Source organism: Schistocerca gregaria, chromosome 9 (genome assembly GCF_023897955.1).
Source record: "Schistocerca gregaria isolate iqSchGreg1 chromosome 9, iqSchGreg1.2, whole genome shotgun sequence".
Classification (NCBI taxonomy): Eukaryota; Metazoa; Arthropoda; class Insecta; order Orthoptera; family Acrididae; genus Schistocerca; species Schistocerca gregaria.
The window spans coordinates 145,948,118-145,975,322 of record NC_064928.1 but is presented as its reverse complement, the minus strand read 5'-3'; the positions used below and the strand labels follow the sequence as shown (position 1 = coordinate 145,975,322).

The following is a 27,205-nucleotide window of genomic DNA, read 5'->3' as shown; positions in this document are numbered from 1 at the left end:
ACCAGCTGTGTGTAAAAAAAAAAAAAAAAAAAAAAAAAAAAAGAGGGAGAGAGAGAGACAGAGAGATAGTAACATGATGTGTCCAATTGAGTGCTTTGGAAAGATCACAGAAAAGATCAGTTGCCAATATTTTATTATTTAAGGCTTGTACTGCTTGATGAGTGAATGTATAAATAGCATTCTCTGTTATGCAACCCCTCTATAATCCAAAACGTAGTATGTTAAATAAATTGTTTCTATGCCTTAATATATTCTCTGGCTTCTTGAATTGAACTGTTTCATCCTATTTTTCTGCTACATTTAGAAAGCGATTGTTAAAAGTATTCACAACTTGTGAACTATCAGTCACATTATCATTTAGTTTAATTGTTATAGTATTTTGTATATTGAATATTTTCTTTATTTTCCTCTTCTTCTTGCGTGAGATTTTAATTCCTGTTGTTATTCACAGATCTTTTCGTAAGTGGTTCTTCTGGATAACATTTTAGGATGGTTACTTTCAAATACTGACACAAATTTACTGTGGAATCAATTGAATTTCACCTTAGCATCTCTTTCTACATACACCTCATCCCATACCACCTCTTTTAGCTTACTATTAAAGCACTGTATCCTGTTTCCATTAATAATCCTCACTGCTTTGTATGAGCTTGCCTCAGTGTTGTAACATCCATACAGTTTATTTCCATTAATCATGATTCATGATCAGAACTCAGTACACATTAATTGTTTCAGCCTGAACACTGTGTATAAAAATGTTATCAATCATTGTCCTATATGTTGGAAAATCTACTGACATAAGTGACTTTAACAAAGGGCAGATAGTTAGCCCAGCATCTGGAAATGAGCATTTCAGAAATGGCGAAACTGTTTGCAAGGTGCTGTTGTGAGCGTCTATGGAAAATGTTTGTAGGATGATGAAACCATGAGTAGGTGACAAAATGTTGGGTGTTGGAGGCTTGCTTAAAGCAGGGTAGGCAGCACTCGGTAGCAGATTTGATGACACAATACAATGCCAGTGCAGGTACAAGTGTTTCGGAGGGTACTGCTCAGTGCACATTTTTGAACATTGGATCTGCAACTCAGCTTCTCTGCTATATGGTGAGTGGCAACTTTCCTTTTCACAATATTGTTACATTTCCATCCTGCATTTTCCATTGTTTGATATATAAAATATGTTAACTACTGAATTTTATATCCCTTAAGTTGGCAATTATTTTTATGGGAAAAGTAGCCAAACCTAAATGTTTTAGCATGTTTACTATACTTTTTTTCCACTTGAAGTTTTCATACCTAAGAACTCAGAACCTTTTACTCTGTTTATTATTTGTTGTTGCTATACTACATTAGTAGGAGGCATAATCGTTTTGACAGTGCAAAACTGGGTGAGTAGTGTTTTTTGAAGTTTAAAAGTAGCCCATTTCTATCTGTAAGTAACATATACAAAACATAATTGACTATTTTCCCTGTTAATGTTTCTCTGCTATGCTTCACAACAGTGCTAGTATCATCTGCAAACAGAACTAATTCTATTTTCTGATTCAAATAAAATGGCATATCATTGACATAAAGCAAGAACAATATTGAGCCAATGATCAAAATCTGTGCATCTCCCATTGTAATTTCTCCCATATTAGATGATGTGATGTCCTTCGTTATACTACTTGAACAGCCTAGGGTAACTTCCTACATTCTGTTTCTTAAATAGGCCAAGCAAATGCATTTGCTGAACTATGTTTTCTATAAAATCTGAGCTTCTCTAGTAGAATCCTATAACTGACAATCAAATGTCTTCACAGAAGATCCCAACTGGTAATTTTGATCATTTAAAGATTTTGTTGTGTGCTCAGTAAATGTATAAATAGCTGTCTCAGTGGAGTGGTCCTTTTAAAACACAGACTGTTATTGCTTAGTAAAGTATTCCATTACTACACAGATGGGTGACAGTCCTGGAACATATTACCTTCTTAAAAGGCTTAGAAAATTCAGTAAGGAGTGATACTGGTTAGTAGTTATGGACATCTGTGGAGTCACCTTTCTTGTAAAGAAAACTAAGATTGACATATTTCAGTACGCCTGTGGAAACACCCTGAGTTAATAATGTATTATATAAGTGACTACAAACATTACATACCAGTATTACAGCACCAAAGCTTTTTTGTGTCTTTCAGAGATATTATCCATCCTATATAAACCTTCAATTTTTTGAGCTTTCGATGTCCTTTCTTATTTCAGACAGAGATGTGAGATTAACTTTTACTTCATTAAATGTCATCTGTATAGCTTCTTTGGTGTATTGTTTTGCTTCCTGTTCGAACTATTTGCAACAGTGTATTCACTTTTTTTAAAAAAAAGTAGCTATTAAATATATCTGCTAAATAAACTGCTTTTTGACAATGGTCCCATTGTCTTTATAAAAAATAATACCTTCATCTATGCCTTCTTTCTCTCTCTCATTCTATTAAAAATATTCAATATTTATCTTATTTTATTGTCTGTTCTGTCAGTTTCAGAGAAGATGTGCATTCTGCTGGATATTTTTACAAATTTTATTAATATGTTACAGTACTGTTTAGAGTATGAAAAAAGTATTTGTGGATTATTTCTTGTTCTGGCTATTTTGTATAAGTCTTATTCCATTTTAAACATAGATCAATACCTGAATTAGTCCACATATTCATTAGCAACTTGCTGCTATTATATTTAATTAGCTTTTTAGGAAAAGTATTTTCAAAGATGGATGAAAATGCATTAAGAAATATGTTGAATTTAGAACTGTTCGATATGTTTTGCACAACCACAAGGCAATTTAACATGTCAAGAATTGATTAAAATTGTAACATTTGGTTAAACACAGATGAAATGGCACCACGGTATGCTAATGAAAAGCTGTAACAACTGACTGAGTAATCAAAGAGAAAGAAAGAGAAAAAATTAAAGGAACATTGGCGCAGCAGAAGTGGTGAAAGATGAGACAAATGTGATATATGAGTTGGAGTAAGTGATTAGCATTTCAAAAATGAGCTCAGCTATTTTAAGTGATAAAGTTTAGGTGTTGGTCGGTTGTGGCAAAAATCCTTTCAGAAATGACCCGAAAAGCCTGTAACTCTAGAAGATGAACAGCAGAAGATTTGGTATTAGGCAGACCTATTCTATTCCCGCCAACATGCATTTGAGGTAAGGACCACACAGATAGGGTAAGAGAAATTAGGACTTGTACAGAAGCATACAGATAGTCTTTTTCTCCTTGCTCCATTTGTGAGGGGACCAGTAAAGGAAGTGGCTAGTAGTGGTACAAGGTACCCTGCACCAAGCACCGTAATGGTGCTTGCTGATTATGTATGTACATGCAGATGTAAAACCTTATGGACGGGTGCATTCTTCTGAACTTTCTTGAATTATTATGGTTCAGAAGACGTTTTTATATTTGATGATTATTGGTGATGCTTGTGAAAGATAGCCAATAAGAAGCTTCCTTTTTGCACCCTGTAAACAGTGGCTGTTGAAATCATCTTACAACTATTGTTTTGATTGCTGGCATGAAGTGATGGATCCACATCTTGTCCCCACCAACAAACAAGGACACGAAATCAAATACATTATTTTTTAAATGGTGTAAATGTTACTGAGATATTCAGTTTTGTTATCTGCTTGTAAAATGTAATGTAATGCCTGTGATGGCAGCTACACTACGCACTTTTAATTTTGGACTGTTTGATACAGTGTTGTACACTCTTTCGATGTTTTCCACTGTGATTGCATTTTTCGTATTTCCTTAACATGGATTATCTTAGAGTGTAATGTGGGCAAGTTTGAATTCAGTCACCACTTCTTATGTGCTTACTTGATTAATTTCATCTATTATGTATAAATTTACACTAATGAGAAACTGCCAAAAACAAAAGTTTTATGGCCACATGGTATTCCAACTTTTCCAGTTAAATAAAAGATTCACAACACAACTGCTTTAAAAAGGTATATAAACAAATATGTTCTGAAGATCAAGCTTACTCGTGACTTGATTTGTTCTGTATAATTTACAAGCATTACAAAAGCAAAACTTCAACTTTGTTTGCAGTATGAGACACTGTGGAAAAACTCACATCTTGATATGATGAGGTTTTAGATACATTACTGATCACTTACATATTGTTCACACACCACTGCCATAATTTAACATCTAATTAACTGCAATGATAGATGTTTTCTCTTGAATACTAAGTATCCTCAGCAAATGAAGAGTTGTTTACCACACATGCTCATGAATTAAGTTTTAAAAATATAAGAAACTCTTTGCTCATAACATGGATGCCTTGTTAATTAATTTCAGTTTATAAGAATGATATAAGTAAAAATGTATCTGTCTTTAAAGTTTTCATTTCTGTATAAATAATTTGGCACAAACAACATCTTTGATTTATTCATTAATATGGCATATTGTGAGCATTATTATTTAATTAAAAATAATGCTACCCAAAAATTTTTTGAAGGTCTGTTATTCAGAAAATGTAGGTCTGCACTTGCAATCAGCTTTTACAGAAAAGCTGCGTCATCACTATATTTAGTTCCTGTCATTGTAGACTGGATGTGATTGTTCCCTCAGAAGGGCAGAATTTTTTAATGCGTGAATGAAAGTTAAAAGAACCCTCATCGGTATCCCACTTTGATTTATCATTTAACAAATGCAGTTTTAAAAATCGCATGTCAGTTTTCTTATACAAATTTTACATTAAACTTGATTTGTTACCGTTTTTATTGGTGGATGTTGGAATAACTGTATCTCAAGAGTCCAAATACTTTTTAGATTATTTTTGTAAGGCTGAATTTGACATTTTGAATCATCTAAATTTTGACACTGTAGCAAATGAAATGCCACCTTTTCAGCTAAAAACATACACCTGATATTTTGTTTATTGCTTTTTCTGTGAACTACAGGGTCTTTGAGAAACTGCGTTGTGAGAAACGATTGTTGGAAGATAAGTACAGAACCTTGAAAGAGAAGTACCTACGACTAAAAACAGACGTGAAGATCTCAATGGAAAGGAGAAAACGACGGGAAGCTGCTTTGAATTCTGGTGGAACGGGTTCAGATTCGGAGCGTATCGTGTCCCAGCGGGCTACTGGCACATCAGGTCCTGTGTTTGAAAGGTGAGTGTTCTCCCAATAGTGCACCCTTGTGTGCTTCAAAAAATGCCTGCACTTTCAGCATTTGTTTGAAATGCAGTGGAGCTTACATGTGATCTGTAGGGAGTCTAGCTGTATGAACTTTCAAAAATAGTAGCTCCATTCAGCTTAATTCCAAGCTAATGTCAGATAATCTGCTTAACATGGGAGAGGGATGTTAGAGAAAAAAGTAGTGCACAGGTTGTTTCCAAAAGAATAACTATGAAACTTGGGACACATATTTCCAATCTCTCACAATTAGATTGCAGATGTTCTGTATGTCTCCTCCAGCAGTGGCACAAACAATATTGCATTGATACTCAAATTCCTCCCATACTTGGGATAAATGCCCATTGTTATTGACATTAGACAGTATTTCAACTCTTCTAGGTATAATGTTAGTTCATAAACATTGTCATTGATGAAACCACACGGGAAGAAGTCACAGGGCATCAAATCTGGTGACCTTGGAGTTCAGCTGAGAAGTGGCAAGTCATCAGCTGTTTGATGACAATCCAATGACTCACCAGAGTTTCATCCAGGTATTCACACAATTGGCAACACCAAGAGGAAGTGCCCTGTCTCATTGAAAACTTAGTTGTTCTTGTTCAGTCTCAGAAACAACCAGTTTTGTAACATAGCAATATACTACTGACAGTTAATTGTGTTTCCATCAGAAAAATGAGACGAGTGGGATGTCATATAAAACACGTTGACTTTGGGTGAATCTCGTACATGTTCAGTGTGTGCATGTGGGTTTTATAAGATCCAGATTAAAAAACTGTGTTTATTGAACATGATGTTTTGTGCAAAAGTTTTATCATTGCCAGTAGCATTCTGTAGCTTGTCAGAAAATGCCATATTTTTTTTTTTTTTTTTTTTTTTTTTTTTTTTTTTTTTTTTTTTGTCATAATGTAGAGTCCATTACAGCTGCAACGTTTGTGGCTTCAGAACCTACCAACATCATAAAGCATGCCAAATTTCTGCTGTAGGCTTTTGTAACTCCCAACTGGCATGATTAATTCTCAGAAATGCAAAGATGGCCAAGACTTTTTCCTTTACATTCACCCTGTCAATACCATCTGCAAATATTCCATCCATTCAGGGGATCAATATTATGAGAAGGAAAGTTGCTACTCGCCATATAGTGGAGATCCTGAGTCACATATATGCATAACAAATAGATTTTCACACTTAAAGCTTTCGGCCAATGGGCTTTGTCAACAATAGACACACACACACACACACACACACACACACACACACACACACACACACACACACACACACGTAAACGCAACTCACACACATGACTGCAGTCTCAGGCAACTGAAACCACACTGCTTTAAATGTAGAGATCTTTCTGTTTTGCCTATCTGCGACTCAGCGTCTCTGCTATATGGTAAGTAGCAACTTTCCTTCTTGTAATATTGTTACATTCCATCCTGGATTTTCTATTATCTGATTCAGGGGATCAGTTTGATACCTCGACCTGAAATTTCTTTGCCCTATAATTGTGGAGTCACACTTTGCAAACTCTAGGGCACAAAATGATTTCTGCTGCAGAGCAGCCATTTTGTATCATGTAATGGTAACCAAGCAAACAAGATAATGTACTTGTTCCTTCAATAATCAAGTTGTGGTTCAGTGAATGATAGTTTCAACAAAATAATACTTTGTAACATGTATATTCTCTTTGAAATACACTGTAAAGGCATTGAATGGTAATGAAATGTTTCCAGACAGTTGCATAGTTAATGTGCTATTTGTAGACTCATTTTCATCAGCATTGTCTTTTCTCTGCTAACACAGCCCTCATACTTATGGCAGCTATTTACTTCCTAAAACACTGTCTCATTTGTTCTTGTCTGTTTATTTTTACTGGAAAACTGTAACTTTTGAACTTTGGAGTTTGTTTGTGAGGGCATGGAATTTTCAGCCTCTGATAACTTTTATTAGTATAAGTATAAATAACTTAGAGCAGCTGTTATTTTCCATTCCCTATGTGTTGCCACAACTAGTTATGGACTGCTGCCCATTTTCAAGAAGTCCTGTACAATGAAATGGAACTGTTGTGAATGAAATATGGTGTAAGGTTGTTACATGATAAAGTTAGAGCATTAATGGTACAATAGTGGGAAGAACAAAGAGATAATTGCAATAAGTAAATGATTAATGTCATTAAATTGAAAAAAATGTGTAAACAAATGTAATGGGTTGGATGAACTTAAACTGTGCAGTTAACTCACAATCATAAAAATTCCGTATCGTGAAAGTTTAAGATGTGTATTGTCAATGGTCTCCAGTTAAATCTAAGTGAGTTGAAGTGAAACAATGTTTATGTACATGCTGAAGGACAAACTGAATATGTGAGTAAATGATATCTGGTCAGCATGATAAAAATTATGATATTGTATGAAAAATGTGAAAGTATGTGCATAAAACACAACAGAAATGGCTAAGCAACAGTTGCAAAAGAAGGAATAACCATGCAAAAAGAAATGAGTTTTTGGGATTGCAGTTGGGTGATATTGGCTTCTTGCTAGTAAGTTCAACTGAACTGCTATAATGGTGTAATGTAAATGTGATAAAATTAAAGTGAAGATATAAGTGTAGAAGAAGATGATAAAAATTAATGGGATGTGTAAAGGCATGCACAGAAAAAGACTGTGTGATAAATGTAAATGAGTGTCACCGTAACTAGTGAACTGCACCAAAAACTGTTTGCAAAGACAGTGGATCTAGAGAATGAGGGGATAACGCAAAGCAAAAATATTGTGGTCACATGATATAAAATGGAACAGGAAGTTAATGGATCGATGAAGAAACAGAAATGTTATTAATGTTTGAGGAAGTTTGGGTGATTTCAGAACAGAGATGAGGCAAAAAGGCTAACTGCAAAAGCCTGACCATGCCAGTGTCAGTGTAGGAAAACTCATTGTCATCAGCTATGAGAAAATCACATATGTAAAAGTGAGTTACAGAAACAAAGAGCTGAAAGTGAATTGGGGAGTAAAGGAAAAAAGATTCATTGATACTGGGTACTTAGTGAACCTTACAAGAAACGCCCCAGAGGCATGGAGAAAGGAAACAAAAAGCAGACAAATTATAATGTGCTGAAATTTTACTTAACTGTAAATCTTTTGTGGGTGTTTGGCCATCTTTAGTGACTTAGGATAATGGCGATGTCTTACATATAGCATGTTTGTAAACAGGTGTATGATAATGGTGCTACTAGAACAATTGTTTTTCTTTTCTAAGAGAGAGAGAGAGAGAGAGAGAGAGAGAGAGAGAGAGAGAGAGAGAGAGAGAGAGAGAGAGAGAAATAAATACAGATCTCTGCCACAATTGGGCACTGAATTAAATGCCATGGTGATAAATGAACATTTGTGCTCCACCAGGACGTTAACCCAGGTTTCCTGATTTATGCAAGTGGTTGCTCTAACAGCTTCGGCTGTCTGGACACACTTTCGGTCCATCCCATCTTCTCAACTTGTTGCACACTGCACTTGTAGTGCATCCGTCATCCATATTTTTAAACACAAATTAAAAGTGTGCTTTATTAGTTACTGCTCTCAAACAATAGGTTAAGCTACTGGAATAATTATAGTCAATTTATTAAAAGAAAGTTAAATTATCTTTGTATTACTTTTGTTCGTAATCACTGTTCAGTTCAGTTAAAACTTCTGGGATGAGAGCCCATGGTTTGGTGTATAATACCATTCATGGAAATTTTGTTTCCATCTATGGAAGACATCTTTGGACGTTAATCAGCAACTGCATCAAAGCTCAGTGAATCTGAACTTAAAGAGCTGTATAGCACACATCATTTTTGTCAGTGATCTCATCGACAACCATCTGTTATAGAAACCTAAATGAGGTGTGCCAAACAAAGTGACCCCCTCCATGCCAAACAGCATGGATTGCAAAAACATCAAGATAAAATCGTTTGACTCAGTACCATTAAATTTGTGATTAGATTGAGGATTTGTGCCCAAGGAAATATGTTGGATCCCTTGTTGTTCCTATTGTATATTAATGACATTGCAGACAATAGTAACCTGAGGCTGTCTGCAGATGTCGTAGTTATCTATAGCTAAGTACCATCTGACGAAATCTCCTCAAATATCAGTCAGATTTGTATAATATTTCAAACTGGTAGCTTCTTTTAAATTTTTGGATGTGGCAAATTGTACACTTTGCAAAATACAGAAAAGAAATATTTTGTGACAAGAACATCAGTGGTTACAATTGGAATTGGTTGACTCGTACTAAAAGCTGTGTGTAACATTTTGTAAGGATATGAAATGTGATGCTCATTTGTAGGTAAATCAGGTGGCAGAATTCAGTTCAGCAGCAACACACTGACAAAGCACAGTCAGTGCACAGAGGAGACTGCTGGCAAATTGCTTGTGCATCCCATTTTAGAATGTTGCTCAAGTGTGTGGGACCTGTACCATATAGGGCTAACAGAGGACATTGAATGCCTACAAAGAAGGGCAAACACAGTTGATCACTTACAAAGAAGGGCAACACATTTGATTACAGGTTTGTTTGACTCATAGGAGGGTATTATGAAAATCCTGAAAAACCTTAATTGTTTGACTCATGGGAGGGCATTGTGAAAACCTTGAAAAACCTGAATGGGCAGTTGCATGAAGATAGATGAAACTCTTCCTACGAATGATTGCTAACAAAAATTCAAAAATAATTATTAAATGAAAATCATCAGGTACCTAAATATAACTTCCATAGAGATAGTGAAGACACCATCCATCAGTGACAGCTGATTTTTATAAAATTCCATGTTGTTGTGGCTGAATATGCATTGGAAGTATGAAAAGAAGTGTTAACACTCACTTAGTCAAACATAAAAGGAACCATCACTCTGAACATATATAAATTGGTCTGAACAGAGTAGGCTCTTTGAAATGGTCGCCATGAAATGAAACTGGGTGAGACTAGCATTTTAGCCAAGACAGTGCATTGTCATGCACACTCGTATAAAGACACAATATGTATTTATATACACTGTGAATTTTAACAGAGAAGAAGAGGGAGTTAAGTAAAACAAATACGGATGCAGTCTGTGCCAACAGAGTAATTATAAATTACTCTTAATTGAGAGTGTTGTCACTACTTAGAGATCAGCATCACATGATAAATGGAGGTATCCTTGGTACAGCTCTATACATCCTCAGTCCTTTTGAGCCTTCGATGCAGTTGTTGATTAATCTCCAAATATGTCTTCTGCATATGGGGCTGAAATTTCAATGAATAATTTCATATTTTGTTCACAGCAAGTCGCCCAGGAGTTCTAACTTAAGTGGACACTGGCTGTGTTATTAAACGCAGTTCAGATTTAATGATTTGTGTGTATTGCTTAGAGTCTGGGGGAGAGTACTTTCCAGAAACTTCTTGTAAATAATCTGGATTCTGGGATTGCCAATCCATGTTTGTACTGCATGGAATAAGATTCAGAATAAAACAATCTTTCATTCTTATAATACAGAGGTTAAACAAAATAAGATGAACAGCCCAGTATAAAAAAGATTGTTTTCTGTCTTAACCACAACATGCTGACATTGCCTTTTGTTTGTTTTACATTCCAGGAACTATTTTGCACTCCGACTACATTTGTGTCTATTACGGCTGTCATGGTGACCTGTGCCGTATCAGGCCTACATACTTTTGATGACAGCAATTTTCTTTTTAGTTGGTGCATTTGTGCCAACAGTTACAAGTTATCAATTACAAATTATCCACGATCTCTAGAGCTACAGTATATCTAGAGTTACTGTCTTAACAACTAATTTAGTTTGAGCATGAGCACTCGCACTTGCTGAGGATCCTGCTCATGAGCAAAGCAGTAGTGCTGTGGTGGTGAGTGAGGGAGGAGAAATGCCTGTGCACACTGGTCAAGAGAGCACAGGAGAAACACCAGCTGTGAATTGGGAGAGTCAGTCAACAGAGACATCAAAGGAGCAATGGCTACTTGGCAGTGTGTAATACTGGTAATGTCTTCTGCATTTCTATCTGCATGGGAGGAACCTTCAGTTTTGGAACACAATGCTATCACAAATGACAATCGTGATACGGCAAGTGATCCTCACAGTCAGCTTGTGAATTTTTGTAAATAATTTGTTATGGTTCAGGCAGCCATATTTATCAGACACGTAAATAGTGAAGCTGATGTCGAGAAGGACTTCTGGACATGTTAGTAACAATAGAGAATATCCTTAGTAGTGTTAGAGGTACTATAAATAAAACAGGTTTATCATGGAATTTATTAAATGCTGTGTCTAGAGGCTGAATGCTAGACATGTTGTAAATATAGTCTGTGCAGGATACAGTGGCCAATGTGCAGTGACCAGGTTTTCTCCGAAGCTCTGGGTAAGTTTATTTGTTTGTTTGGATGGGGAGGCTGACATTGCCCACTTTTGGCTGGTCAGCTGTGTGCTGTGATGACAGAATTGAGGCATATATCCTTCAATCTTTCTCAAACAATTTTACAGAAACTAATTGTGAAAACATTTCTTTTTTGTGTTACTTTTAGCTTCTTTATATGTCGGTTTCATGGTGATGTGCTCATGATTTTGTTAATGGCTATTATTGTGATATTTGCATTTAAGTAAGAGACTGCCTGAAATTCAAAAAATAGGGGTCCTTATGGTTTTGCGTTTGGTGCATATTACATTCTGTGTTGCTGTCTATGAAGTGTAGCTAACATATTGAATTTTTCTTTAGATTTGGGTGGAGGTCTCTATCTGTCCTCAGTCTTGAGAAAATTGATCTGACGTAACACACTCATTTGCTATTGTGCAGGCCAGCGATAAAGTGAAAATGAAATACCCACTACATTCCTCATATTTCATAAGCAGCTTGCGATATTGAAATGAGATTTCGACAAATGATAGCATGCAAGGAGGAGAGTATTTTGGATGTGGTTATTGTGCAAGGCTTCATTATCTACCACACTATTTGGCTAACTACAGATTTTGTCAGTCAAAGAATGTTGTTTTTAGGGCCCATCAATAGCTCATCACACGAGAAATGTTGTGGGTTTTGGAACAACATAAGTGAAGACATTATATGTTTATTTTTATACTTTTCCTCAGTTAATAAACTTAGTAAACCACAGTGTCAAAATTCTCTCGCAGTTGCATCTGCACGACATGTTACTGAGGAGACATTGTGCAAACTCTGCAATGTTTTGACAAAATAAGCTAATTTTAACATGGTTAAAAGATAAATGTAGGTTTTACTCAAAATTTGCCACTTGTGATGCTTCTCTGAAAGTTAAAAATGGTTAACAAGCTAGGTGAAAATAAATCACTGCTTTTGTTACATTTTCAGCAGAATTATTTCTAGATACTACCCAAAGCAGAGGCGACAATAGATCTTTGTGGATGGTCACTATGCATGTGTGGGTATGGAAGTTCTCCACTTCATATTTACAAAAATGTTAGCCTCGGCTTCAGTTTAGAGCGGCACTTCCCCTCCAGCGCTCGGTATTTCCCCTAAAGAGCCTGCCCACAACTTTCACCATTACTGCCCGCCTCACAGGTGCCCTGCCGATTGCACATCTAGCAGCCACGTTATTCTGTGCACACATTACATCAGGACTCATAATGCCACTGAGCAAAAGATTTAAAAAATAGAAATAAAAAAATACCTCTAGTACCCAGAGAAATCAGAGTTGTTCTCTGCATTACTCAACAAGAGAATGTATGTGCAAAGTAGGTCACATATCATATGTGACACTCTGTCACCATTATTTTGAGCCTGAAAAAAAAGTTGAATAGTCTTTTGACATATCTCATAGTTATATGCTAATGTGTGCTTCATATTTAGACAATATCAGTGTTGTGTAATGGAGCTGACAGAGTGGGTAGGTTTTGCTAACTATTAAACCAGACACTTTTTTTTTTCTCATTTATCTGATTTCTTATTCTTCATGAAGCCAACCATGACAAAGAGCCAAACACAGAGACAAACCAACACATTCTCTCCTCCTACGGCCATAGATGCCCAACTGTATAGAAACAATTGGTTCAATATTTTACACATTAAATGATCAGTTATATTACTGTTGCATATTTTATTTTACAAAGAAGAGCTTGTTTATTTCTTTTATCTGTTTGTATCCCAGAATCCTTCTACAGAACAGTATATATAGTGCTGAAAATCAGCATTTGGTAAATTGCATTTAATTTTCTAAAGACATTGATTTACTCTATTAATATTTGGCTTCAACACTTGCCCAGACACATTCAGTGGTTTATCATTGAAATAAAATTATGAAATATATATTTTTCATGAAATTTATACAGAAACTGAAAATTTATATTGTATATACAGTGAAGTATCCAGTACTATAATTCTTTATCCCTACATTATTATATTGCACAGTTACATTAAAGAATTACAAAATAAAGTGAAAAAACACTTATTTGTATCAAAAATGTTGTCCCACTAACAGCAGCACATTAAAACACCAAATTCTGAAAGACAGGTTATTGGTTACAAAAAATGCATATATAAAGTATTTTACCAAAGTTCTCGCTCAGTTATTTTACTAATTGTACTAAATTCTTATTGAGATTGTTACATTTCAACTGGCAGTTGTTGGTTAGTTAGTTAATTTCATGTACTGTAGATAATATTTTTGACAACATTACGATGTGGAATGAGTCAGTTGCCAAAGGAGTGCATGTGCGCAAGCGCGCGGGCGTGTGGCCCCCTCCCCCCACACATGCACACACAGAAGGGATTGTTATTGAGAAAAAACTTAAATCTACATTTGAAACACCTTGAGTGTCAGACAAACATTCTATTTTAGTGGGTAGATTATCAAAAAGTTTTATAGCTGAGTATTGCACTCCTTTCTGCACCAAAGTAAAATTCACTGGAGGGAAAGGCAGATAACTTTTCCCTGCTAGTACTGCATTGGTGAATATCTGCATTATTCTCAAACTGCAGTGAATTTTTGAAAACAAATTTCATTAGTGAATAAATGCACCACAAGGCTGTGGTCAGTACTCCCATTGCTTAAACAATCATTTTGCAAGGTGTACATATCTGGACTCTCCATATAACCCTAATTTCTTTCTTTTGTGGAATTGAATACTATTTGCCTAATTCATTCACTCAATCCAAAAGCTATCCTGTACGACCTCTTTGGCTGTCAAACTTAGTAATGTATGTTATCAGTGGATCAGCTAACAACTCCCCGAGTGGTGGATAGCAGCAGAGTTGCTGAGTCATGAACAGCCACACAGTAGTTAGAGGGACAGTGTAAACACGCACACACACGCGCGCGCGCGCGCGCGCGCGCACACACACACACACACACACACACACACACACACACACACGTGGGAAAAATATATCTAAAAACAAAGATTCTGTAACTTACCAAATGAAAGCATTGGTTCGTTGATAGAGACAATAACAAACACAAACACACACACAAATTTCAAGCTTTCGCAACCCACAGTTGCTTCATCGGGAAAGTGGGAAGGAGAGGGAAAGATGAAAGGATGTGGGTTTTAAGGGAGAGGGTAAGGAGCCATTCCAATCCCGGGAGTGGAAAGACTTACCTTGGGGGGTAAAAGGGACAGGTATACACTCGCACACCCACACATATGCATCCGCACATTCGCCTTTCCCTCTCCGTCCCTCTTTCCTGATGAAGCAACTGTGGGTTACGAAAGCTTGAAATTTGTGTGTGTGTTTGTGTTTGTTATTGCCTCTATCAACGTACCAATGCTTTCGTTTGGTAAGTCACAGAATCTTACAGAAAGAAACATTCCACATGGGAAAAATATATTAAAAAAAGATGCTGTGGCTTACCAAACGGGCAAGTGCTGGTAGATAGACGCAAAAAAATCACACACACAAATATCAAGCTTTCACAACCCACGGTTGCTTCATCAGGAAAGAGGGAAGGAGACGGAAAGATGAAAGGATATATATTAAAAAACAAAGATGCTGTGCATGGGACAGGTCTTACACCGTGGGCGGTTAGGAGGGTAGGTTAGGGAAGGTGGTTTGGGGATATCATAGGCATGAACCAAGAAGTTACCTCACCCTCCCACCACCACCTACTCCAAACCTGTAACCCGGAAGTTGTACACGATCAAAGGCAGAGCCATGTGTGAAAGCACCCACGTGATTTACCAACTGACATGCCTACACTGTGAACAGTGGTAATGAGGATCACCCTGTGGCTAAACCTGCCTTGGTGCATGGCCAGCACATCTTGGCACAGTGTTACACCGTTCAGGTTATCTGAATACTTCCCACTGACACCAACCTATCAGAACTCTAGAGATGGGAACTTGCCCTTCAATATATTCTCTCTTCTTGTTACCCACCATGCCTCAACCTCCACTAATTTCAATTTGCTGCCACTCATACCTCTCCTGTCATTCAACAACATCTTTGCCTCTGTACTTCTGCATCGACTGACATCTCTGCCCAAACTCTTTGCCTTTACAAATGTCTGCTTGTGTCTGTGTACATGCGGATGGATCTGGGTGTGTGTGTGCGAGTGTATACCTGTACTTTTTTCCCCTTAAGGTAAGTCTTTCCACTCTCGGGATTGGAGTGACTCGTTACCCTCTCCCTTAAAACCCACATCCTTTCGTCTTTCCCTCTCCTTCCCTCTTTCCTGATGAAGCAACCTTGGCTTGCGAAATCTCGAAATTTGTGTGTCTGTTTGTGTGTTTTTTATTGTCTTCTATCAACAATCCACAACGCTTTTGTTTGGTAAGTTACAACACCTTTATTTTAGATATATTTTTCCCACGTGGAATGTTTCCCTATATATATATTTTGTGTGTGAAGTTCTAATTCTTGTTTATGTGCCTGACGACGACTCAACACCTCCACTATTCAATGAGTTGTTACTTTTGCTCCTTAAATTATTTACATTCTGCAGTACTTTCTGTTACCATATTTACATAACAAATTGTTATCCCGCTATACATGACAGTGTGTTAAAGTACCAAACTCTCAAAAAACAAGCTATCACCTATGAATATGCATGTATCAGCTACCTCACTAAAATCTTGGCTCAGGTACTTACTATACTAAACCCTACTTGAAGCAGTTGCTTTTCATATGGCAATTAGATCTCACATTTTTCACAGTTGTGGTTGCTGAACTTAATATTGTGTGTTATCAAACAGGTCAAAGTCTCTGAACACTGAGAAATCACGGTCGGCAGCAGACCGCCAGCGCCAACTCGCGACGGCGGCGGAAGACACCGTCATGGCGAACCGGGGTGGCAACGGCCCGGTCCAGCAGCAGACGCAGGCGCAGGCGCAGCCGGGGGCGGGCAAGTTGCTGACAGGTAGCGGCCACCAGGCCCCGCCGACCTCCCCCCGCCCGCGGGCCCCTGGCACGCGGGCCCTCTGTGCCGACTCCAAGTGACCGCGGGACGAGTTCGGGAAGGGTAGCGGGCTCGATCCGCTCCAGCGAACTGTCCCCGACGCCCGTAAGGGTCTCGCCTCGCCGCTCGATGAGTGCGGGATTCTAACTCGGCAGAATATGAAACACAGCTGCTTCACAATTCTTAGGGTTCTCACGTGATTGCACGCATATTTGCTTTTCCGCTTTTATTTTGTTTCCTAAATTTGCGTACCGCAGTACTTGCCGAGTTGTCGCTACTGCTGGTCTCGAGACTGTGAAGCAGGGTGTTTTGTAAGCTTTCGTGTCCTGTGCAGGATACTCTGTGGAGATATGAAGGTTTTATGCAATTGTGTCAGGAATTTAGAGGAGACGAAACTGCTACTGGCTGCCTCTGAATATAAGATTGCATGCTCCAAATACACGTAGGTAGAAATGCGATGGAATTAATTTAGAGCTCCTAAATAGGATTGTAGGAACTGGATGGGATGATAATATTTACCACTCCTAATGTACTGAAAGTTGGAATGAATATACAGTATGATACAGCCCATTGAAGAATGCAAACATCAAAAATCATGTGTGAGGTGTAAACTGTATAACACTGCCCACATTAAAGGATGGGAAAGAAAGTGGAATGCCTTCCTTCGAGCTAGCCAGTTATGGGGTCCTACAGTTAATATGGATTCAGAACCACACTGCAACTTGGCATTTTTCACATTAACCAATACTGCCAAAGGTTAAAGAAGTGCAAAGTAACATATTAAAATCCTGAGACCGACATGGGATTGAACCCATGAGCTTTAGATTTGTATTGTAACACTTTACCACTGAGCAAACAAGACACACTGTGAATATAAAAGAAATAAATCGTATTCCCATGCAGAAGAAACAGTAGTGAGTGATGAATTTACTAAATGAAAGAAATTTCTTTGAATACGGGGAAAGGGTGGGAACATGTGCCAACTAAGTGAAGAAATGAGTATTGAATAGTGTCCAGTTGACGGCAGGTTGCATCCATTCCAACCAGTTTGTTCAAATGTGTGTGAAATCTTATGGGACTTTACTGCTACAGTCATCAGTCCCTAAGCTTACACACTACTTAACCTAAATTATCCTAAGGACAAACACACACACACCCACGCGCAAGGGAGGAGTCGAACCTCCGCCGGGACCAGCCACACAGTCCATGACTGCAGCGCCTTAGACTGCTCAGCTAATCCCACACTATCCAGTTCGTTCTTTCCTACAAATGCCACAGTGTCTAAGTATAATCTCAGGTGTAGGAAATACTGGAAGGAATAAGTTACATCATTGAAGAATGCCCCTTTAAATTTTCTGGAAACAAATCTTACCATTTGTGCACATTTTTCAGAAAGAGTGGACATATTAAAATGGAGAAAGTTAGTGTTATATGCATGTGCAACAGCAAGTACATTTACAGTTGCTATCCCAGAAATCTGACCATGTGAAGTAAATCATGGATAATGCCAGCAAGTACGGATGGCATTTATTGTGGGAAATGAAGGACGGAGAATAATGTGATAGATCAGCAGGATGTCTATGAAATCTGTGCAACAGGATTTTAATTTACTTGATAAAAATGATAATACATCTGCAGATGGAAAAAGATATGTATATGTTGACCTTTAGTAAAAGTCCAGTCAACATAAGGGTGATATTCAAAATATACATGAAGGGAAACAAAATTTCTGTCCTGTGCTTTGTTTCCAAGGGTGGGTAATTCGAAGATGACTAGCATTGATTAAATGAGCAGTCTGCATGCTAGTTGTGTGATTATAGTTGGAAAGTTTGGCTGTGGCCAAAATGGATTAACCTTTTTGAAAATACAAGCCATGTAGCGTCATGTTATGTGGGACAATGGTAGTTGAGTACAATGGAAAATATACTCATTATCACTATTTAATTCTTGTCATTAATTGTGCAGTGCAGTCACAGATTCACTGCTACTGCTTGGTTTAGTGCAGATGGTGTCTTGAAATTGATGTGGAAAACATTGATCATGACAAATAAGAAAACTTGCAGCCAGCTTTCGTGGTACATACTGAATTATTTAGATCTAATGATGCATTAGTTGGGGTAGCAAAGGATCTCAGCTGTAACAGCATTGCATAAAGACTAATTTTGTAGCTTACTGTTCTTGAAATTGTTATGATCTACAAGGTGATGAAAAAAGTGTGTGTGAATATTATGTCAGCTCAGAAATCCTTAATCTCCAAGGTAAAATGATTTCTAGGTAACTGCTGCAAAATTTAAACATAAAATTCAAACAGTTGCTAGAGTCATGAGCTGCATAGCTCATATTTTATCCAGAAAGCATTTTAATCAGTTCTGTGCAATTATGTAATGACCCTTTGGGTGACATGACAAATGTAAAAATTATCTCACACTGAGCTGTAGTTTTCGACAAGAATGGTTATATATTTCCCAAACTATTATATTTCAGTACTGTTCTAATGTATATCTAAGCTTTAGCTAAAATATTTTTGAGGAAAAATAAAGGAAGAAAAATTCTAGTCATTGATGGAATTATTAGATGTGGACACTAGGTCAGCTGTAAAACACACAATAGAGAGCTGTCCATGTCTCTACCAAACAAATCATCCCTGAGTTCATTTGAAGTGGATCAAGGGAACTCAAACTGGAATTAGCTTTACAGGCATTTGAACCATGGGCCTACTGAATTTTAAAGAAAAGACTGCAGATTAGAACTTGACTCTTGATGAATGGCAAAATCATTGCAAACAGAGCACAAGCTTGGGTTGGGCAAGGGTGGGTAAGAAAATCATTCATATCTTCTTCAAAGGCAGTAAGCGAGTAAGCAATTTAGATAAATCATGAAAAATATAAATCTCTGTGTCCAGATGGGGAAAGGCACCTCCCATGCTTCATTGTTCCACATTGCTTGGCTCATGAATACTAATCTGATGTCAACCATTGCACTGCTTCACATGTTATATTTTGCAAAAATGTAGAAAATGTGCGCAGGTAGAAACAACGGCACGGTGTTGGGACTCAGTAAGTCTGTGATGGTTTTTGGGTCATCTAACTTAGGATGTTAATGTGACCTGAAGTTTCACACTGCCGAGTTTTATTACATATTGCTTTTACCAGCACAGCTGGCTGTGATGTGTCATACAGCTTTGTCTTTCTCAAATGCAGCTGCGCTTTTGAAAAATGCATTGACTGAACTGCTGTGTTTCATACTTTCAACATATCATGTAGATTCCATTTCAGCCCCTTTTCAACTCTAAAAGTCTATGACACTCAATACTTTTAAAAGTTAAATCTCTCTTGGCTGATTGAGCCTACTTCTTGAATTCCATGTTATATTCTTCAACTCTAAGAAACCAATTTCAATACTGCTTTGTAATTTGTTTAATTGTTCAGACTCATCTATCTGAATTCTATTCTTCATTGTATTTACAGTCTGCATGTCAAATAATTTTTATTACCACCATCTGCAGTTGATATATTTTGAGGTGTCAAATAATTTTGTAACATGTTAGATATGTAACGTGAGTGGTAAGCACATTATTTGACATTTCCTGCCTAATGTCATGATGCAAAAAATATTTGTTATGGTAATGGCTTTCATTTTCAAGGTTTGGTTTCTTGCACACTGGTATCTTTTGGGGACACTAGTCAATTGCTACCTGACAATGGCCTAATAAGCTGAAAACCAATTTTAACTAACAAATACTAGTGGATCAAAAGGGGAATGTGTCAGCTGTTCAACCTTATATATGAGATTGTTCAACCATAGGTGATAGAACAGTCCATAACATTATTGTGTCAAAAAATGTAATTAAAATAGTAAGCAAGCGTCAGAACCAAAAATATGTGAAATGAGGGTAACATTTTTTCTCTTGGGCTGAAATATTTATTAAATTTAAAAACAACATGCAACACTCAAGCCACAACACCATTGACAATAGTCAATGCTTTTACCAATTGAGTAATCTGGGCCTACTTTGTAACAGACCTCTCAGGCTCCATCTATAAATATATCCTTTCTATTTTCCAAGGTTAACAGGTGCTCTCCTGGTTCCTGATGGAAATAGCCCCTATGCTGTGGCTAAGAAGGGGGCTTCTTGAAATTTTATTTATACACAGTTTTAAGATCCTATAAGTATGGACAAACTCAGAGCAGTCTCTGCTGTACTATTTTCTCACAGGATGCTAGTGCTAGTCCAAGCAAGCAAGGTGCACAGGCAAACTTTTGAGAAGTTTGAAAATTAGGAGACACGTACTGGCAGACAGAGAGAGTAATGCGAAACTCTTATGGAAGTGGAGCAAATGTGTAAAAACTGCACAGATGATGGAAGTAAGAGTGAGGTAAGAGCTTGACAGCCATCGGGATCCGATGTTGTTAAAGACACAGTACCAGCTCAGTTGGCCAAGGATTACGAGGTGAATTGTCCTTAGTTGTGTGGAAGGAACTGTTCAGGAAATTGGCTGAAGTGATATAGTTGATTCACAAAAAACTGAATTGAGACGTTTGGATAGGGTTTTGTACACAGCTTCTTTCAAACTTAAGTTCATTACCTTGGATATTAGTGAGGGGACAGATTTGCTGTCGTCCCTTTCAAATGTTTGCTGTGGTTGATACATGCCCACAGTGAGATAAATCCTGTTAAGTACTCACGCTAACTATTCTAAGAGGAACTGCCACAAGTATTGTAGAAGTAAAGCTAGAATTTAATTTTCTGCTAATGTGGAGATGTGCTTTTTAATGCTTGTCCCACTAGTACATATTGTTGAGACTGTTCAGTGTTATGTCAGATAGTAATGCTGAAACTTCATTTTATATAGTTCATGAATGTGGAAGACTGACTGTCAGCATAACTAGAGATGATAATCAGGTGCTCCATTGAAGTATTGTGAAGTTTCTATGACATGACACTTGAGAGCTTCAGCAATAGAGCTGCCAGGTCATTAAAGCCTAATTTTTACAGTTTGCCTGATAGACTAAATGGGATGCTAAAGTTGAAATACTCTTGGATAAGATCTAAGAACTACAACATAGCACATAGCCATTTTAGCAGATTTTTCTTTCTGTCTTAAACAGTGACATACCTTTTAGAACACTTATATTTGATGTGGAATAACCTATTACCTACAGTTTCATTGTTGGCCAGTGGTGATGTGGAAAATGTCTGAGATGCTCAGTGTTTGGATGTGGTGTTGGCTGTTGAGTAATGCTGTCAACTTGTGATTTGTACAGAACGTTAATAAATCTGTTGTCCCTTCTCTTCACTGTTCTTTTTCTTGTCCTACCATACTCTTCAAAATAGTGAACAAAAAAATCTTGTTTTCTGAAGATAATACAGACTATATCATTGCTAATCAAACAGTCATAAAATATGTTTGAATGAGGTGCCATAAATCACTGAATAACTTATATCTTAGTACAATTTAAAAAAAAAGTAGAGACAGATCCAATAGTAAAAAGTGAAATACATGCATAATGAACAAAAAGTAAGTAATGCGACATATTAAAGCAAACAAAAGTTCTAGCTGGGAAATAAATTATGCATATAAAGAAAAGAGAAAATGCAGAAGGAAAAGTTATATAAACAAACATGTTATTGTTACTTTCAAACCTGGCACCAAACCAGCAGTAACAAACTGAAAGGGAACAAAATCTGAAGCCATTACTCCTGATGTTTGTTTGTTGGAGTAGGAGACAGAAGAGTGTAGGGGGGACAACCTTTTAACAAATTGAACAAGAACATCTAATATGATCCTAGACTGAGAGATATGTAGTACCTTTATTAATGAAGGAAGAGAGTATATTAATGATTAGAAATGGAGAACTTATAAGAGATGAATGTAATCCAGCATAGGTAAAGCCAATCGCTTTTTTATTATAAATTTGGTTTATGTAGGACGGGCAAGAAAGTTCCATCAATAACATGCAAATGTTGGCAACATGTTAAGCTCTGATTCATTATTCATTGTGTTCTGTACATCCCAACATGAAGGAAACCCTTCACGGATGCATAACAATCAAGCTATACACATTCTCAGTGGAGGATGCACCACCATTATTCATGTACATTGCCAATTTAACCACATGCATGTGGTGTCTGTCTACAATAGAAATGGTGGATTATCACTTTGATCAAAGCACTAAATGAATACAATCATTATAAAATTGTCGTAGTGCCAAAGTCATTATAAAACAGGGCTGGAATCTGATGTGTCACCAGAATTTGTTCTTGTTCTTCCTATTTGCCAGCTATGAAAATATGTTTAAAAAAGGAAAGGATGATTACTACCCTGATTTATAAGGTCATAATGTGCCTTAGAAGTGGAACAGCTATGAGAGAAATGTAAATGGGCTGAAAAATGAAATGCTGTAATGTAAACTGGTACAATCCACAAGCATCTCAAAGGAACATGTGCGGGAAATATGTATGATGAGAGATGTGTTTGTGGAAATCTATTAGCAAATGCAAAAGACATGGCAATTGATGGATGACCTGATGTAGATTTGTGTTACAAGGACACATTGCCAATAGGACCTACTCAGTGTAGGAAACATATCAGTATGAAGGAGATAGATGAGTTAGTGTGAAAGTCTCCATTTGACCAAAGGCTAAAAATATTTCATAATAATAAAGTAGCAATGTGAAGCATTCATTCTGAGTAATCATTACAGGTTTCTTAGACATCTATATTAATCTGAAAAATAATTGTTAAACTAAGGACATCTTCTATTGAGACTTAATAAGGACATCTGTTAAAATAAGTACTTGGGTACTAGAAGAAGCACGTAATTTAAATGCTGCTCACCAATTTTATTCTTATCCATGCTATTTTGAAATAGCTGTTCTACCACCCAGATTCTAAAATCGGAAGCAAATATCGTTAGTATTCAAACACATCAAATATCGCCGCCCTCCTGAAAGCTATTATTGAAGCCATTGTACCAAAACTTCATGTCTGTCAAGTGTAAGAAAAGCATAAAAGTTACTCTTACTTTTATTCAACCCACAGTGACTGACAGAACATAAGTTTTTTATTAAAATAATGGACAAAACTACTACTATCAATATTTAACCTACTACTGTCTTTCTGTTGTAACATAAGTATTTATTTATTATCTAATAATGTATAAACTGATTCTCAAAAGAAATTATATATATTCCACAACAGCCACTAATTTTACAGTTGGTTAAACATGGCAGATTTCATTATCATTTGTGATTTAAAACTTCAAATGATCTAAACTGAGCATTGTACACGAATATGTTGTCTTATTTTGCTTATTATTGTAAGATTTCTTATTTTCTGGTAAATGATTCTGTATTTGCCCTTACAGCCAGTATCAAGTATTCCTGATGTTGTTTTAATTGCATACTTATTAAGTCTTTTATTGATTCTTGTTTCAAACAATTACAAACTGTAATTAGATTTTCATATCACTTGTGATCACAGGTCATATATCTGTGATAGTGCATGCTTAGATTTCCATAGAAATACTATGCTTGTAGAAAAGAATGCACATTGAAGTTTTACAGCTCTTTATCTTTCTGCTTAAGTTACCTATTGACTTTGGTTGCAAACTTTTAATACAACTCTTTTCTGCTCACTAAGCACTATGTATGTCTATTTTGTACTTGAATATTTATTTTTACATTCTTGAGCATGGAGAAATCGTAATTGTTCCAGATATGTTGAAATCTGCACTATGTTTCAACCTCTTCTTTTCAATTACAATTTTGCATCATTTTGTAAATTACAGCAATGATTTCTTTCATTATTTCTGTATGTTAACTGCCTGAAATAAAAATGAAAACTCTTTCTGTTTTGTTTTTATTTGATTTTGTATTTTTTTCCCTGCACATGGTTGTGTGTTTTCATTTCCTTCCTTATTTCTTCCATCTATGTAATGCACTGTAGTATTTGTTATTTACTGCAGACATAAAAAAACACTTTAAATGTAGACAAATTGACACAGAGATGGCAGTCAGGAGCCAAATGTTTACACATGGTATGTATCATAAGCTTCAGAATTTTTGGTCAGATAACCAGACGTGAATAAAGCTTTCCTGGAGCTGAGAAACGGTGGTATTCTATAACTACAGCCTTTATTGGGAATGGTAATTATGGTGAAGAGCTACTGTCAGCCATTTGGATTGTGCAAAATTTGAAAGCTTGATGGTTGTGTTGGTTTATTAATGAACTTTGTTCGTAAATCAGCTGTGAGGGAACACTCAAGTACACTGACTGTGAGTGTAAAAAAGAACAAAATTGCAAAATATGTGACAGAAAAAAATCTGTTACAGGTAATTAGTGTGTTTACCATAGTAAAACACATTGCTTAAATAAGAACAATACACAATGGGTCAAATATAACGATCACCAATAAGAGCAACACGCACTGGGTCAGATATAACAATATCCTGACATTAGAAACAGTATCCTGTGGTTAACATTGAAGTAAAAAAAGGAGAGAAAAAAAAGTTACTTCCCACAAGTGTTATACTCATACAACATTCCTGTCCCTTCTTCTGTGCAAACATTTAATACTCTAATCACTCTCTCTCTTCTTCTTCTTCTTCTTCTGGCTCCATGTGGACATACAAGGGGTATGGGCTGAGCAGCTGAAGTTCAAGTATGTAGTTAATCAAATTTGTCTAAAAAAATGAGAAACCATAATCAAGATCATGGGAGTACACAGTATTGGCCAAATGTGCTTCATCTTCTGTCCTAAGCAGTTGTTTTACATATTGTAAGCATAATGCTCTCTGTTCTATTAATAATTTTCTTTCTAAACTTGAAATGCTACTATTCTTTGTGGGCACTCCCTCTCTGAAGCACTGGCCTTTTCACACACCGGCATGTTACAGATGTACCTCAGTTTTGTCAAAACCAGTGTCACCATGCAGTGGGCCACAATGGCATAGATCATTCACTAACTTAATTCTGTACATCTGAACTGTGTGAGTAGTCTTACTGTTGAGACTTATCTCCTCATAGTGTTATATGCAAGTTACCGTCCCACAAGTTTGTCACTGATGCACTCGACAAGTACTGGAATAGCACTGGATCATTAGTGGTGGGTGCGCAAAACGTTAAGAAGATTTCTGAAGAGATGAATCACAATACAAGAATTGAAACTGTGCTATCTTTACACTGGGGTGACAAAAGTCATGGGATACCTCCTAATATTGGGTCAGACCTCCTTCTGCCCAGCTTAGTGCATCAGCTCAATGTAGCACGGACTCGACAACTTGTTGGAAGTCCCCTGCAGAAATATTGAGCCATGTTGCCACTATAGCCGTCCATAATTGTGAAAGTCTTGCTGGTGTAGGATTTTGTGCATGAACTGACCTCTCAATTATGTCCTGTAAATGTTTGATGGGATCCATGTCAGGTGATCTGAGTGGCCAAATCATTTGCTCAAATTGTCCAGAATGTTCTTCAAAACAATTGCGAACAAATGTGGCCTGGTGACATTTCCCATTGTCATCCATAAAAATTCCATCATTGTTTCGTAACATGAAGTCCATAAATGGCTGCAAGTGGCCTCCAAGTAACTAAATATAACCATTTCCAGTAAACGATCGGTTCAGTAGTTTAACCAGAGGACCCAGTCCATTCTATGTAAACACAGCCCACATCGTTATGGAGCTGCCATCAGTTTGCGCAGTGCATGGTTGACAACTTGGGTCCATGGCTTCGTAGGGTCTGCACCTCACTGGAACTCTACCAGCTGAAATCAGGACTCATCTGATCAAGCCGTGGTTTTCCAGTCATCTAGAGTCCAACCGATATGGTCACGAGTCAAGGAGAGGTGCCGCGCAGGCGATGTTGTGCTGTTAGCAAGGGCACTCACATTGGTCATTTGCTGCTGTAGCTAATTAATGCCAAAATTTCACCATACTGTCCTAACAGGTACATTTGTCGTATGTCACACATTGATTTCTGCAGTTATTTCATGCTGTGTTGTTCGTCTGTTAGCACTGACAACTGAATGCAAATGCCACTGCTCTTGGTCATTAAGTGGAGGTTGTCACCCACTGCATTGTCCATGGTGAGAAGTGGTGCCTCAAATTTGATATTCTGAGCACATTCTTGAAACTGTGGATCTCAGAATATTGAATTTCCTAACAATTTCCGAAATGGAATGTTCCATGTTTTTAGCTTCAGCTACTGTTTCACGTTGAAACTCTGTTAATTTCTGTTGTGTGACCATAGTACTTTGGAAACCTTTTCACATGAATCACCTGAGTACAAATGACACCTGTGCCAATGAAATGCCCTCTTATACTTTGGGCATGTGGTACTACTGACGTCTGTATATGTGTATATCACTATCCCATGAATTTTGTGACCTCATTGAACAGGAGACGTAGTTCATGTGAGTGAGTGTATCATGCAGGAAATAATTTGTTGTGATGAAATGCGCCTTTGATAAGCTGACTGGACAAAACAGGTGGACATGTGACCCTCCACTTCTTACATAGGACATGCCAGTGAAGTGTTGTGTGTGTATCAGTCTGTTGTGTGGAATCAACACAATGAGATGGATCTATGTGGAGATGTGGCACAATGGCAAAAAGGAGCTGTCATGTCTGGATGAATCTGGGAC

At 37.1% G+C, this 27,205-nt stretch overlaps 1 protein-coding gene across 3 annotated transcripts in view; it reads left to right on the top strand.

Annotated features, from left to right (window-relative positions):
* The window catches only part of LOC126292231 (centrosomal protein of 164 kDa), a 625,143-nt gene that overhangs the window by 543,996 nt on the left and 53,942 nt on the right, over positions 1-27,205 (top strand). For all 3 annotated transcript variants that reach the window (XM_049986106.1, XM_049986107.1, XM_049986105.1), the window contains exons 17-18: positions 4,936-5,148; positions 16,359-16,522. In XM_049986106.1, coding sequence (XP_049842063.1) covers positions 4,936-5,148; positions 16,359-16,522 — 377 coding nt within the window. The remainder of the gene's footprint in view (positions 1-4,935; positions 5,149-16,358; positions 16,523-27,205) is intronic.